Source organism: Oncorhynchus kisutch, linkage group LG20 (genome assembly GCF_002021735.2).
Source record: "Oncorhynchus kisutch isolate 150728-3 linkage group LG20, Okis_V2, whole genome shotgun sequence".
NCBI classification, from domain to species: domain Eukaryota; kingdom Metazoa; phylum Chordata; class Actinopteri; order Salmoniformes; family Salmonidae; genus Oncorhynchus; species Oncorhynchus kisutch.
In genome coordinates this window covers 22,952,319-22,965,450 of record NC_034193.2, presented here as the reverse complement: position 1 = coordinate 22,965,450, position 13,132 = coordinate 22,952,319, and the positions used below count along the sequence as shown (strand labels likewise).

The following is a 13,132-nucleotide window of genomic DNA, read 5'->3' as shown; positions in this document are numbered from 1 at the left end:
GCAGGCAAACACATACAAACGGTGAGAAAATACAGTAGGTGTGAGAGTGTGAGAGGGTGGCGAAGGGAGGGTGGAAGGAAAAGGGAGATTGGGTTGGAATGAAGGAAGGAGGGAGAGAGAGAGGGCAAGTCGAGGGAAGCAGGAGAAAAGATGGGAGAGTGAGGAATTGGAGGAGGGCGAGAAAGAAGAGATCAGGGGGAAGGGGCGATTGGGTTAGGAAAGAGAGAGAGAGAGAGAGAGAGAGAGAGAGGGAGGGAGGGAGTTGAGGACGGTAGAGGGAGACACAGGAATGGAGCAATCGGAGAAGGGGAGATGATGGCGAGAAAAGAGGGGGAATGAGGGGTGTACTAATTAGTTCAGTAATAGAATGTTCAATGTTCATGCTTGAAAATGGTATGGCCAGTACTGTAGGTATAGTTGCCCAGTGTCTCATGATCAGGAAATTGAAATTGTATTCGGTTGGAATGGGAGGGAAAAGAAGAGGGGGTTGATTGCTACCTGAGTGTCTTGTCCCGTGTATCTTTCCCAAACCATTTTCAAACCACAAGCGTACTTTCTCACTCTCCCCTTCTCCCTTCCTTGGACCCGTTCTGTACCCCCCCCCCCCCCCCCCCCCCCCCACTTGCTCTTTACCCCCCCCTCTCTCTGTCCCTCCTCTTCTCCTATCTACCCTCCCCCCACCCCCCATCTCTCTCTCTCTGCTGAATTTAGGTTTTGGGTGGAAACCTGAGTGAGTCTGGGACGCAGGACAAGAGGGAGCCAGCCTCATAAATATCCTGGCTGCAGCCACAGCATCCACACTCTGCTCTGCGTGCGTGTGCACTTGCGCGTGTGTGTGTAAGAAAGAGTCGCCCACTCGCAGAGAAGCGGAAATGTGTTCTTCCCTTTACACTGGCCCATCTATTGATGTATAGCATGAGATATCTACGCAAAGCTGATCCCAGAGATACACAATTTAATGCTGCTAGCAACTATATTTATTATAAACATTTACAATGAAGATTGAAAAAAAAAAATATGCCAAATAATATGAATTCAAGTTTAGTGTTATGTATCTGAATAGTGCGTTCAAACCAAATAGTTATTTTTTTCATGCAAGAGCAATTTTATTACACAACAATTAAACACAATTCTATAACAATCCAACAACATTATCACAAGGCCATATGTGCATCTAGAACCCGTGGAAGGAGATCTAAGCGAGTCATTACTGTGTTCTCTAACTCCCTAATTTGTCCCTCACGTTTGAACTGACAGCTTTGAGGAGTAGAAGAAAGAAAAAGAGAGGAATATTAAAACAAATTTGAACCAAATGAGTGGGCCAGCGCTCCATCCAAAACCACTTTACACTTGGGGCCCTCGGGCATCGCCCTGATTTTTTCCACCAAGAGACTTTGACTTGAGCTTCCTTCTCTTCTATTCCCCTTTGTGCACAATTCAGAGGAATTAGCGCTTGGCATTTGCCTCCCCTTAACTAAATGCTAACCATCACAATGTGTGTGTGTGTCCACTTACGTAATGTATCTGTATGGAGATAGAGGGAGAAATTGTGTTTGTGTGTGGGTCTGTGTGTACATGTGTGTGTGCGCATGCGTCTAAAGAGAGAGGGAGGGAGAAAGAGTACGCAGGGGGAACGAAAATGTACCTGTGTTCGAATACCCATACTAACATACTGTATATTACATACTTAATGAGTATATACTACACACTATAAGTTCATTTTAGTATACTGTAAACAAACTATCTTTCCAGTTGAGCGCACTAAGCGCGTAGCCTGTCTACCGGAAGCTAATGCTGTTGCTATGCAACCTCTTTGCTAGCTTGTTAGCGTAAGGAGACACCTCACAATTCCGGGTGTGTTCGTAAATTCAAATCTGGAGTGCCAAGAGTGCGCAAATCCAGAGCGTTGTCAGATTGTATGGACATTCAGAGGAGCGTACACTGGACGCTCTGGCCGAGGAGTAGGGTTGAGCCAAGCGTTCTGACCTCACAACTGCAGTCAAGCACCCAAGTGGCTGTAACTGTGCTGCTGGCAGCGATTTAATTACGCTTTTTTTTTTTCGCTGACACCGGCCATATTCAACGGGTGTTTGGCATTCGTAAGTCCTTCAGTTATTCGGTGCTCTGGTACACTCTGAAATCGGAGTAAAGAGACTTAAATATGTCCATTGAGAACTCACAACGACTACACCACTTAGCTAAGAATGATGTGAATAATCAAATTAATAAACGTTGGGTAGTTAGTTAGATAGCATTTCATTAATATACTGCCTGGCAAGTTCGATGTATTAGTAGCCAACTAACATTAGGACAGTAACTAGCTAACATACTGGTAAATACTGTAATGCTATGCGGTTCGTAAGGATAGCGTGGCTAACAAATTGTCAGCCAACATAACTTGTAATGTAACTTATTTGAAAAGTAATGACTTTATTACATTGCTTAACATTTTCTTAACATTTGTCATAATAAGTTAAAGAAATGAATTTGTATTCCTCTTTCGGGCTGCATATTTTCCGACATTTTCTTCAAATTTGCACATGTTCTGAAACCACGCCCATTTTCTGAAGAATTGCATTATGGGCCCTAAAAGCACATAAATAGTGTCCACTGCTTGTATCCTTCATATTTTGGCGAATTTAGTACAACATCCTGGAACTTTTGGCATACTAACTATATCCATACTATGACCAATAAGCATACTACATACTCAATTTACATCACAAATAGTACGGTTAGTGTGGTTAATATGAGTATTCGAACACAGCTTGTGTGTGTGAGTGAGCGAGTGTGTGTATGTAAATATATTGGTTGGATAAAAGGGGGTCTGTTTCACTTCTGACATCCAAGTAAAGACTTCATGTGAGTGAGCTGTCAACAGGGAGGCATCCCAGAAGACAGAGCGGCACCAAGCAGAGAAGAAGCCTGGAGAAGAAAGCCTTTGAAATCAGTCAGACCCTAACGCATGGCACACATCCCACCCCATGTCCTAATACACCGTTTGAGTTGGTGCCACACTCTTTAATTGTTTCAGAACAAAGCTATACAAAAAAAACATGATTTATTGGGTGCTGTTTTATCATTACACACACCACGCCTCCCCCTGTGAGCACATCACTCCAGAGCTGTCCAACCTCCACTGGCTCCCCATATGCTCACGCATTGACTTTCAAATCCTGGTTCACACCTACCAAGCTATCCACAACTCTGGACCCAAGTACCGGTCTGACCTCATTCAACCCTGCTGCCCCACACGCACCCTTCGCTCCTCCAGGTCCGGCTCCCTTCAGGAGCCCTGCAGCAGACTGAAAAGTATGGGTGACAGGGCTTTCAGAACACACTTTCAGTCACTGTCAGGGCTGCAGAGTCTCTGGCCTCGTTTAAAGCACAGCTAAAAACTGGGACTGTTCAGAAAAGCTTTCAAGGACCTATGTTCATTCGGTTCTCCTGTCCACCGGATCTGACGACATCTGTATATAGCTTTGATTGTCTGCTTAGAATGTTCTGTGTTTTGGATTGTTTATATTATTATTATTTGTTAAATAAAATAAAATTGTAGTCAAAGCTCTATACAAATGAAATGTATTATTATTATTACTTTGAATCAATGACTCGGTTTTATGCATCAACTAAGGACCATTCTATCAACAGGGCCCGGGAGAGAGCAGTGATATTCACCTACTGAGATCAAAAGATCCCCACAAAGGATCCCACCAGATCCCAATATTTACATGTCACCATTACAATTCTGTTGTTTTATCAGCTCTGCCTCTTAAAGTCTGAGTATGTGAAACACTTTTCAGTCCACTGCACTCGTTCAGATTTAACGTGCAATGAGATTTGGCTTAGCATAAGAATGTCATGGACATTTCAAAATTCTAATGTTTAAGTACTTCTGTATAGACTTTCCTCTCTGGGCATATTGCAGAGAAATGTTCTGGGAAATAGCGATACTGGATCGGATTCTGGGCTCCAGCTCCTATTGTATTCAGGGATTTGGCACTGCACTGGAACAGCCTCTCTCCCCCTGAGAGGATATGGAAATAACCCCTTATTAACCAGGCTATACTGGAGCAAGACCAGTGTCCCTTTATAGCCTCAAGTATAAAGTACCAGACATACGGTATGACTCATGAGGCTGTCTGATCTCTGATGTGTCCGTTTCATCCAATGGAAATGGGACAAAGATGCATGTCTGATAGTGTCTTGAAATATAGAAGTGGACGTTCATTGTCCATTGTTCACTTACAATATGATGAATATTTTGTATTCTGGGTTAAGATGCACATCTGATAATTATTTTAAATAGAGACGGTATACTGGACCATAATTTAAGTCCAATGCAATGTTCCCTTACCTATATTCTTAGAAGAAAAAAACTCTCCCTATTTGGAACCTAAAAGTGTTCTTCAGCTGTCCCCATAGAATAACTCTTTGTAGAACCCTTTCCACATAAGGCTCTTACATGGAACCCAAAACAGTTCTACCTCGAATCAAAAAGGGTTCTACCTGGAACAAATCTTCAGTATTCTGGGTCAAGATGGACCTGTGGAGGCCTGATACTGAGGAAAGAGATTGAAAATGCCCTTAGATAACTGTTGAACCCCCAAACCCCAACACCGCCATCTTGAAATCCGTTCCCCTCCCATCCTCTGGCAACGGGTTTCATTTTGAATCTGCCGCAGGGATGTCAGGGCCGCCCTCAAGCATGATTAATGATGATGGTTTCCTGATAAAACACTTCAATATGTTGTTTCATATCGCCAGCCATAACCATAACCCTTTTCTCCCTTTGCCTCCCCCTTCTCCCTTCTCCCTCCCTCGTCTACGAGTCCCCCTAGAGCTCATTTACTGTGATTACCAATAACAATAACACAACCATTATCTTTTATTATGGCGTTCTCCCAGGACCCAGCCAGCACGCCGACACTTTGATACAGTTACAAAACAGCTCCTATTTCAACCTTTTGCTTGTTTTCTTTGCTCAGGACGTAGTAAATGCGGCGTTTCTGTTTCCGTCCGAGACGTAAGTACAAATAAATGGCAACAGTCCTGTAAATAGATGATTAAGCTTTGAACAGTTTTATGGTGGGGCACTGGTAAAAGCTTGCCTATAGATACCAAGCCTGCTGTTAGATGTAAGTGTCGTCTTACGTTACAGTGTGAGGGCCAAACTTGAGGAGGTTTGTTCTGTGATCAAAAGAATACTTCAGCCTCTAGAGAACTAAACCTTATGTAGGCTAGTCATTAATTCCATTTCATGTTCATTCTACTACAATGGCAGTGGTCAAAACATGATGAGTAGTACTTTATCCTGTGATTAGAGATTATTTGAAAAAATGTCTAAACTTTACAATCCAGAAAGTACCAGACATGTTAAAGGCCCAATACAGCCATTTTTATCTCAATATCAAATCATTTCCTGGTAACAATGAAGTACCTAACTGTGATAGTTTTCAATTATAATGGTCAACAAGAAACAAAAATAGATTCTTAGCAAGGACTGTCTGGGTGTGGTCTGAGTGGGGAAGGGAACAATTATGTTATTGGCAGAGAGGTTTAGAACTCTTTCTTATTGGTCTATTAACTAATTTACTGCTTGGTGATGTCACCAGGCATGCCAAAACTCCATCCCAACAAAACAGACTGACATTTCAGGCAGTCTTTTCAAACAGCTATTTCACTAAAGGGGTATATCATCATTTTCACAATTTTACAGTATTATTCCAAACCCATAGTGTGACAATATATATAAAACACAGAAAAATTTAGTTTTTGACTACACTGGGCCTTTAACAATTGCAAAAATGCAAGTGCTTAAAGGAAGTTTTCAATAGATGATACTACAGCACACATGTTTCCGCTGAGGAAGACTGTGCATTCCAGAGTGGCTACGTTTCATTCCTACGGAGCCGGACTGACCCCGTTTCACCTACAGTAGCATGGCTCATCTGTAACCTTGAACGTCTCCTCTCGGGGTCTCGCGTTTATGATGTCACAAAGGCCAGTCGTTCTGGGTTTATAACAGTCGCTCTCCCGGAGAAAGTTCTAATCCAGCTGTAGGCTAGTCAACCCCCTCCTCGTAAATGAGTGTGTCCAATCTACCCACTGTGTTTCATTAAGAACAGACCACATCAATCCAGGTCCCTGCGTACAACGCGCTACTTCAGGGAACACGGCACAGTTGAAGGACCTCACAGCACACCAGTGCTCACAAACTTAACACCAGCCCTGTAGTCGCAGACCACACATCCAGACCTCTAGTCGTAGACCACACGTGAGACCTCATGAGACCTCACAGCAGACCGCACCCGTAGACCTCACAGAACCTCACCCCTGTCACTCATCAACCAGACACTCGTCCAGTACATACAGTCCAACTCTGATACGTCGAGCACAACAACGCGACATTTGGGAAAACAGGATATTTGAGTTTTTTTTGGACCAGATGAATCAGAGCATTAAAGGAAGTGCTTGATCATGGCCAGATCCTGGTTGTAGTAGATTCAATGGTGAAATAGGGGGAAGTAAGTGGGGCCAAGAGTGCATAGCAGAAGATCTGAGGAGAGGATAGATGGATGGACAGACAGAAGTATAGATGGGCAGATGAACAAGAAGACAGGAGGTGGAAGCCAAAGGAGAGTGGGAAGGATTCCAATGGGGTGGGACAGGACGAGAAAGCAGCCTCGTGAAAGGAAGGGTTTCAAACTCTTTTCATCGTCTGCCTGAAGACCGGAGCTTTACAACAGCAAGATGAAGAGGCGCCACTGGAGCAGACTGGCCTGGCGCTTCTCAACGAATCCCAGACGCAGAGGCAGAAAAGGACCCCACCCCTACAACTACCCTCCCCAGCCAAACCCACCCAAACTACTCCCAACACAGCTCTATATCCCTCTGTGTCACCCCAGTGACTCCAATCATTCCCACTGAGATCTGAGGAATCCCGCAATGGATCCCAAAGCTGCCACCAGTTTGCATTTCATCATTCAAATTCTCTGCTGTTTTATCACCTACCTCTCGCAGTCTGCGCATGTGACTCGTCGCAATAGTATTGATGGAACTAAGGCAGTTTAGATCGATACTCCAATAAGTTCCTTCCATAATCTCCTTTCTTTCATGCCCACTGATCTGAGGACTTGATTTTTGAGAACACCATAGTAGACACCTACAGTTTCTTTACCTTTGGGTCGGTCCACCAATTAAGTACCTTTAGGCTAGTGCAACTAAGTATAAAAAAAGAAGAAGAATAACAACATTTTAACATTCTGTCATAAAGAGCACATGTTCAACTTAATACATTTGTGGGGGTCCTCATGATGACGTGGCAAGTGACACTTTGCTTCTTGTAGTCAAATATCTTGAAAACCTTACTGCTGACATGTAAAACATTAACGGACTGTATCAACAGTGGACTAATTAAAAAAATGCCAAAGATAGTTTTTCAGTGGAGTTTTTCAGAGGAGCTTCCCTTTAAGTGCCAAATAAAGTACCAGAATTGAATGTAACAGGGTTGAGGATTTCATCTTAAATCAGTCATAAATCCCCTTGTGACAGGGGGAATGAAAGCTTGTTGTGTGCAACAGGGAGGGGCAATTGAATGCAAGCTTCACTGAGAAATTGAAATTCTTAAAACATTTCTAACCTGTCTATCTATGGGTAACAGGGTTGACGTTTTATGCTTGACCCGCTCAGTTTCCCTCCACAAAACACCAGAAAATGTACAGAACGAGTAGAATTAGCTCACCTGACTTTACAACTATGATTTGACGAGTGGATGTTCAATGTTTCCTTTCAATAAAAACATTCATTGTTTTGTTGCCCTATTAAAATGAAAGTTCAGTTCACGTAACAAGAGTTGACCTTGAAATGAGGGACAGACGCAAAGGAATCACTCATCACATGAAAGTAATACTCTTCAGAAATGAGTTTGTCAAAGCAACAAAATAACTGGGGCATAACTAGGGACTTACAATGATGGTGAGAACCTGGAGAAATGTTGGGGTTAAGTGGGTCAAAATCTTCCGAGAAGTCACAGGGGATGCACGTCTTAGCAAGTCTTTGTGTTAAACATCAGATGTATTTCATTGTACGTGGTCTATATTAAAATGGCACTTCATTTAATATAACAGGCTTTTAAAATGCAATATTGGTGCACAAGTTCTACTTAAAATACCATAGGGATGCAAAAGGTACTCTTTTTGCGGAACGACCCTATTAAAGGTAATAAGTCACGGAGGCAAGGACAAAGGTGAAAATAAGTATTCCAACACAAGCCATGTTTGGTGTGCAGCAAGGTTGGGTCGGTTCCAATTAAATGAAGTCAATTCAGGAAGTAAACTGAAATTCCACATTTTTCTCAAAGAGATTGGTATACAGTAACAAATTATTCCAACACAAGCCACGTTCGGTGTATAGTAATACTATGACCCTTACCAGTCCAGACTGAGAGAGCGCCTCCTGTAGGACGGAGGTCTATCCAGTGTAGTCTTCTCAGGTTTGGTCTGCCGCTCTTTTAGGGACAGCCGGTGAGTGAATTTGGATATGCTCGACTCTGGCCTGGATGAGGGAACACAAATACACACAGAGTCAGTACTTAGTCCAAAAAAGTAATCAACAGATGAAGCATACATCTCTAATATTATAACTATTCCCTTGAAGGACTATCGCTTTCTGAGAAAGCAGTGATCACTCACTGTTGGGAAAAAGATACAGTGAGGTCTTCATCTCTCTATATTAGGTTGGCAATGTCCCAGCTCCCCCTGTCTGTCTAAATTAAAAACGGAACATTTTTATATTTCCTGTTATTCATCACAGGCTGATTTGATGAGATTCAGCTCTGGTAATATTGCTGTGGTAACAGCATGGGGACCAATCATTGCTTTAAAAGCAATTTGGCATCAAAGAGTTGCACTCACAAGAGCCCCGTTTATACTTGGTTCTAACATTCTTCCTTTGTCATGATCTTGTCCACATTCTGATTGTGCCAACATTTTTTAGACAGGTGTAGACGATTAAAAGATGCAAAGTGAACTGATTTTGATCAGATCTTTTAAGTGTAAACCAGCCAGATCGCTCAAGATTGATTCACAAATTGGACATCTGTCCATGTATCGACCCCAACCTAGGGGTGGCAGGTAGCTTAGTGGTTAGAGTGTTGGACTAGTAACTGGAAGGTTGGAACATCGAATTCCTGAGCTGACAAGGTACAAATCTGTTGTTCTACCCCTGAACAAGGCAGTTAACCCGCTGTTCCCAGGCTGTCATTGAAAATAAGAATGTGTTCTTAACTGACTTGCCTAATTGAATAAAGATTAAATATCCTGAAGATGTTGCAAAATGCCTTCAAATTGGACACTAGGGGCAACAGTGAGCACTACCATCAAGTAGGCTAGGGTGTTGTGGACGGGGGTGGCGGATGGATCTAATCCCATCACGATTAAAAACAAGTGTCAGCCACTGGGATTGAATGCACAACCTTTGGATCCACCTAGCAAACCAAAAATTGGTTCTGTGAATCTTGGGAAGATTCACAGAGCATTCGTTAGCTCGAGGCAAATGTTTTCACAACACAAAAACTGTCCAGTCGTGGGGGTAATTATGGAACGTTTGTATAAAACATTCTCCTGATGTTGCGAGACCTTTCCTAGAACACATTTCATCTGTTCTTTAAATGTTCCCCAGAATGTTTCACGAGGTTGTGGTGAGAACAATGTGAGGACATTGAGAACGATACCGTGTGTTTCCTAAAACATAAAAACTGTCCAGTCGTGGTGGTAATTATGGAAAGTTTGTATAAAATGTTGGGGCCTCACAGGTACTATGTTTAAACTAATATAAAGTAATACGCTGTTAATATATTTTCAATTCATTATTTCACACATTGTACCTGTGGGCTGCCCCTCATAAGAGGAGGAACAAGACAAAAGGAAGAAAACATTACAAAAGGTACATAAACTACAGTATTGATCATTTTGATCATATTATAAAGTTGAAGAGATAATATATTCAATATATATTCAAATGTTTCGAACCCAACCTCGCATCCCATTCCTCCAACCTCCACCCAGCCAACATGTCTTCATCCAACCCCCAATAGCCAGAAGGGGGAGCCATGGGAAGCATTGAACTACAGAAATTCCGCCGTGGCAACGTATTTACTTTGACAATAGATATTCTGTCCAGTCGTGGGGGTAATTATGGAACGTTTGTATAAAACATTCTCCTGATTTAAAGTTAAAGCTGCAATAATGAACTTTTTGGGGCGACCCGACCAAATTCACAGAGAAATGTTAGTTATAGATTTGTCATTCTCATTGAAAGCAAGTCTAAGAAGCTGTAGATACGTTCTGTGGATGCTATTTCTCTGCTTCCCATTCTTAAGTTTTCTTTGTGCATCTTTTACTTTCGGTTTTGTACATCAGCTTTAAACAATTGAAAATATCCTATTTTTGGATATGGAAAACATATTTCACAGCGGTTTAGATGGTACAATGATTCTAAACACCCGTCAAACTCAACTCTGGACCTCGAAGCCAGTTCCACTGCATTTCTTCGTTGTTGACTGATCAGGGACTGATTTAGACCTGGTGGGTACAATTAATAATCAGGTAGAACAGGAAACCAGCAGGTTCCGCACCTCGTAGGGTATAGTGCATATTGCACTTTTAAAGCAACTGGGATGTTATTCCATCGACTGAGGTCGGATTGAAAGGATCTGAGCGCTCTGCTAAAGCTTCCGGCAGAGATATGACCATTCTAGTCTATTAAAAGCTTTTTTTCTGCATCGAGAGAGATAATACAACCGGTTGATTAAGCATTTAAGATATTTAATAGTCGACAGAGGTTATACGAGGAGAAGTGTTTTTTTTTTAACACACCCGATATGGTGCCGGGTAAAACAACCTCTCCCTCAACGTCAGCAAAACAAAGGAGCTGATTGAAGATTTCAGGAGGAACCGGGCAGGGCACGCTCCCCCATCCTCATCAACGGGGCTGCCGTGGCGACGGTCAAAAACGTAAAATTCCTCGGCAAGCGCGTCTCAGAGGAGCTGAAATGTTCAAAACCACATGGACACTGTGGTGAAGAAGGCAACGGCAATAACAATTCAACCTCAGGAGGCTGAAGAAATTCGGATTCTATCCCCAAGGACCCTCACAGTGCACCATCATAAGAGCACCATCGAAAGAAAACTGTCAGGCTGCATCAAACCTGGCACGGCAACTCCACCGCCACTGACCGCAAGGCTCTAGAGAGGGTGGTATACCCAGCCAAATGCACCATTGGGTGAACACTGCCTGTCCTCCAGGACACCTACAACACCAGGTGTCACAGGAAGGCCAAGAAGATCATCAAGGACCTCAGCCACCCGAGCCACGGCCTGTTCTCCCTGCTTCCATCATTCAGACGCGGGCAGTATACAGTAGGGACATCATTGCAAAAACTGTAAGACAAGCCAATAGCTTCTACCCCAGGACCATCAGTCACTGAATAGCCAGCACTAGGCAGCTACAGTGCATTCAGAAAGTGTTCACACCCCTTTTTCCACATTTTGTTATGTCACAGCCTGATTTTAAAATTGATTAAATTGAATGGATTAAAATGTCTTGTCACTGGCCAATACACAATACCTCATAATGTCAAAATGGAATTATGTTTTTCGAAATGTTTACAAGTGAATAAAAAAATGAAAAGGTGAAATGTCTTCAGTCAACAAGTATCCAACAAGTATCCAACCCCTTAAGTTCAGGAGTAAACATTTGCTTAACAAGTCACATAATAAGTTGCATGGACTCACTGTGTGCAGTAACCGTGTTTAACATGATTTTTGAATGACTACCTCATCTCTGTACCCCATACATACAATTATCTGTAAGGTTCCTCAGTCATTTACCCTGCCCACACCACCCCCAATTTACATTGATCATTGTTACTGTTGTAAAAATGTATCTATTATTATTTCATTCACTTCTCTTTTTGACCTGCACTGTTGGAGGTTAAGAATTTGAAGACTCTGTAATTGCAGTGCAGCCGGAAAGTATTCAGACCCCTTCCCTTTTTACACATTTTGTTACGTTACAGCTTTATTCTAAAACCAAGCCATGAGGTCGAAGGGATTGTCCGTAGAGCTCCGAGACAGGATTGTGTCGAGAAACCGATCTGGGGAAGGGTACCACAAAATGTCTGCAGCCTCGAAGGTCCCCAAGAAGACAGTGGCCTCCATCATTCTTAAATGGAAGAAGTTTGGATGCCATGAGTGCGCAAAGCTGTCATCAAGGAAAAGGGTGGCTACTTTTTTGGTTACTACATGATTCCATGTGTTATTTCATAGTTTTGATGTCTTCACTATTATTCTACAATGTAGAAAATAGCAAAAATGAAGAAAAACCCTTGAATGAGTAGGTGTATAAACTTTTGACTGGTACTATATATTGCAGACACTTATCCAGAGCGACACTTATCCAGAGCGACTTCCAGGAGCAATTAGGTTTAAGTGCCTTGCTCAAGCACACAGACAGATTTTTCAGCTAGTCGACTCGGGGATTCAAACCAGTGACCTTTTTCGGTTACTGGCCCAACACTCTTAACAACTAGGCTACCTGCCGATGGGGTTAGTACTGAACACTAACCCCATCGGCTCATTTCCCACTTCCATCCCTTTCCCATTCACTATTTCCTGAACTCCATCCCAAACAACCAACAAGTATATTTTCCAGTATGAATCATGTGAGAGGGTGTGGGAATATCGTCAGACGGCAGCCTAATTGATGGGAGATTATGCCGGACAGGGGTTCAGCTCATAGTTAGCGCATTGGGCCAGTAACCGAAAGGTTGCAAGTTGAATCCCCAAGTCGACAAGGCAGACCGAGGGTTTTCTCAGGGAGAGTTGGGAAACGCAAAATACACATTTCCAATTCACTCATGTGTATTAATATACACATGTACATGTGTGAAAGAGCACCCACCAAATGATTATTATTAGTACACTGCTAAATTAGACTAGTACCACTGCTTGTGCCTGCGAAGTGCCAAGTACTATGGGGGGCTCCAAAACATCATTTACATGCTCCATATTCATAAAACTAAATGGTACTTTAATAATCATTGTAGCCCCTCAATAAACAATCAATATAA

General features: G+C 42.5%; 1 protein-coding gene across 3 annotated transcripts in view; it reads right to left on the bottom strand.

Annotated features, from left to right (window-relative positions):
* ankfn1b (ankyrin repeat and fibronectin type III domain containing 1b) overlaps positions 1-13,132 on the bottom strand; it is a 248,155-nt gene that overhangs the window by 39,090 nt on the left and 195,933 nt on the right. For all 3 annotated transcript variants that reach the window (XM_031799412.1, XM_031799413.1, XM_031799414.1), the window contains one exon: positions 8,434-8,556. In XM_031799412.1, the coding sequence (XP_031655272.1) occupies positions 8,434-8,556 (123 nt within the window). The remainder of the gene's footprint in view (positions 1-8,433; positions 8,557-13,132) is intronic.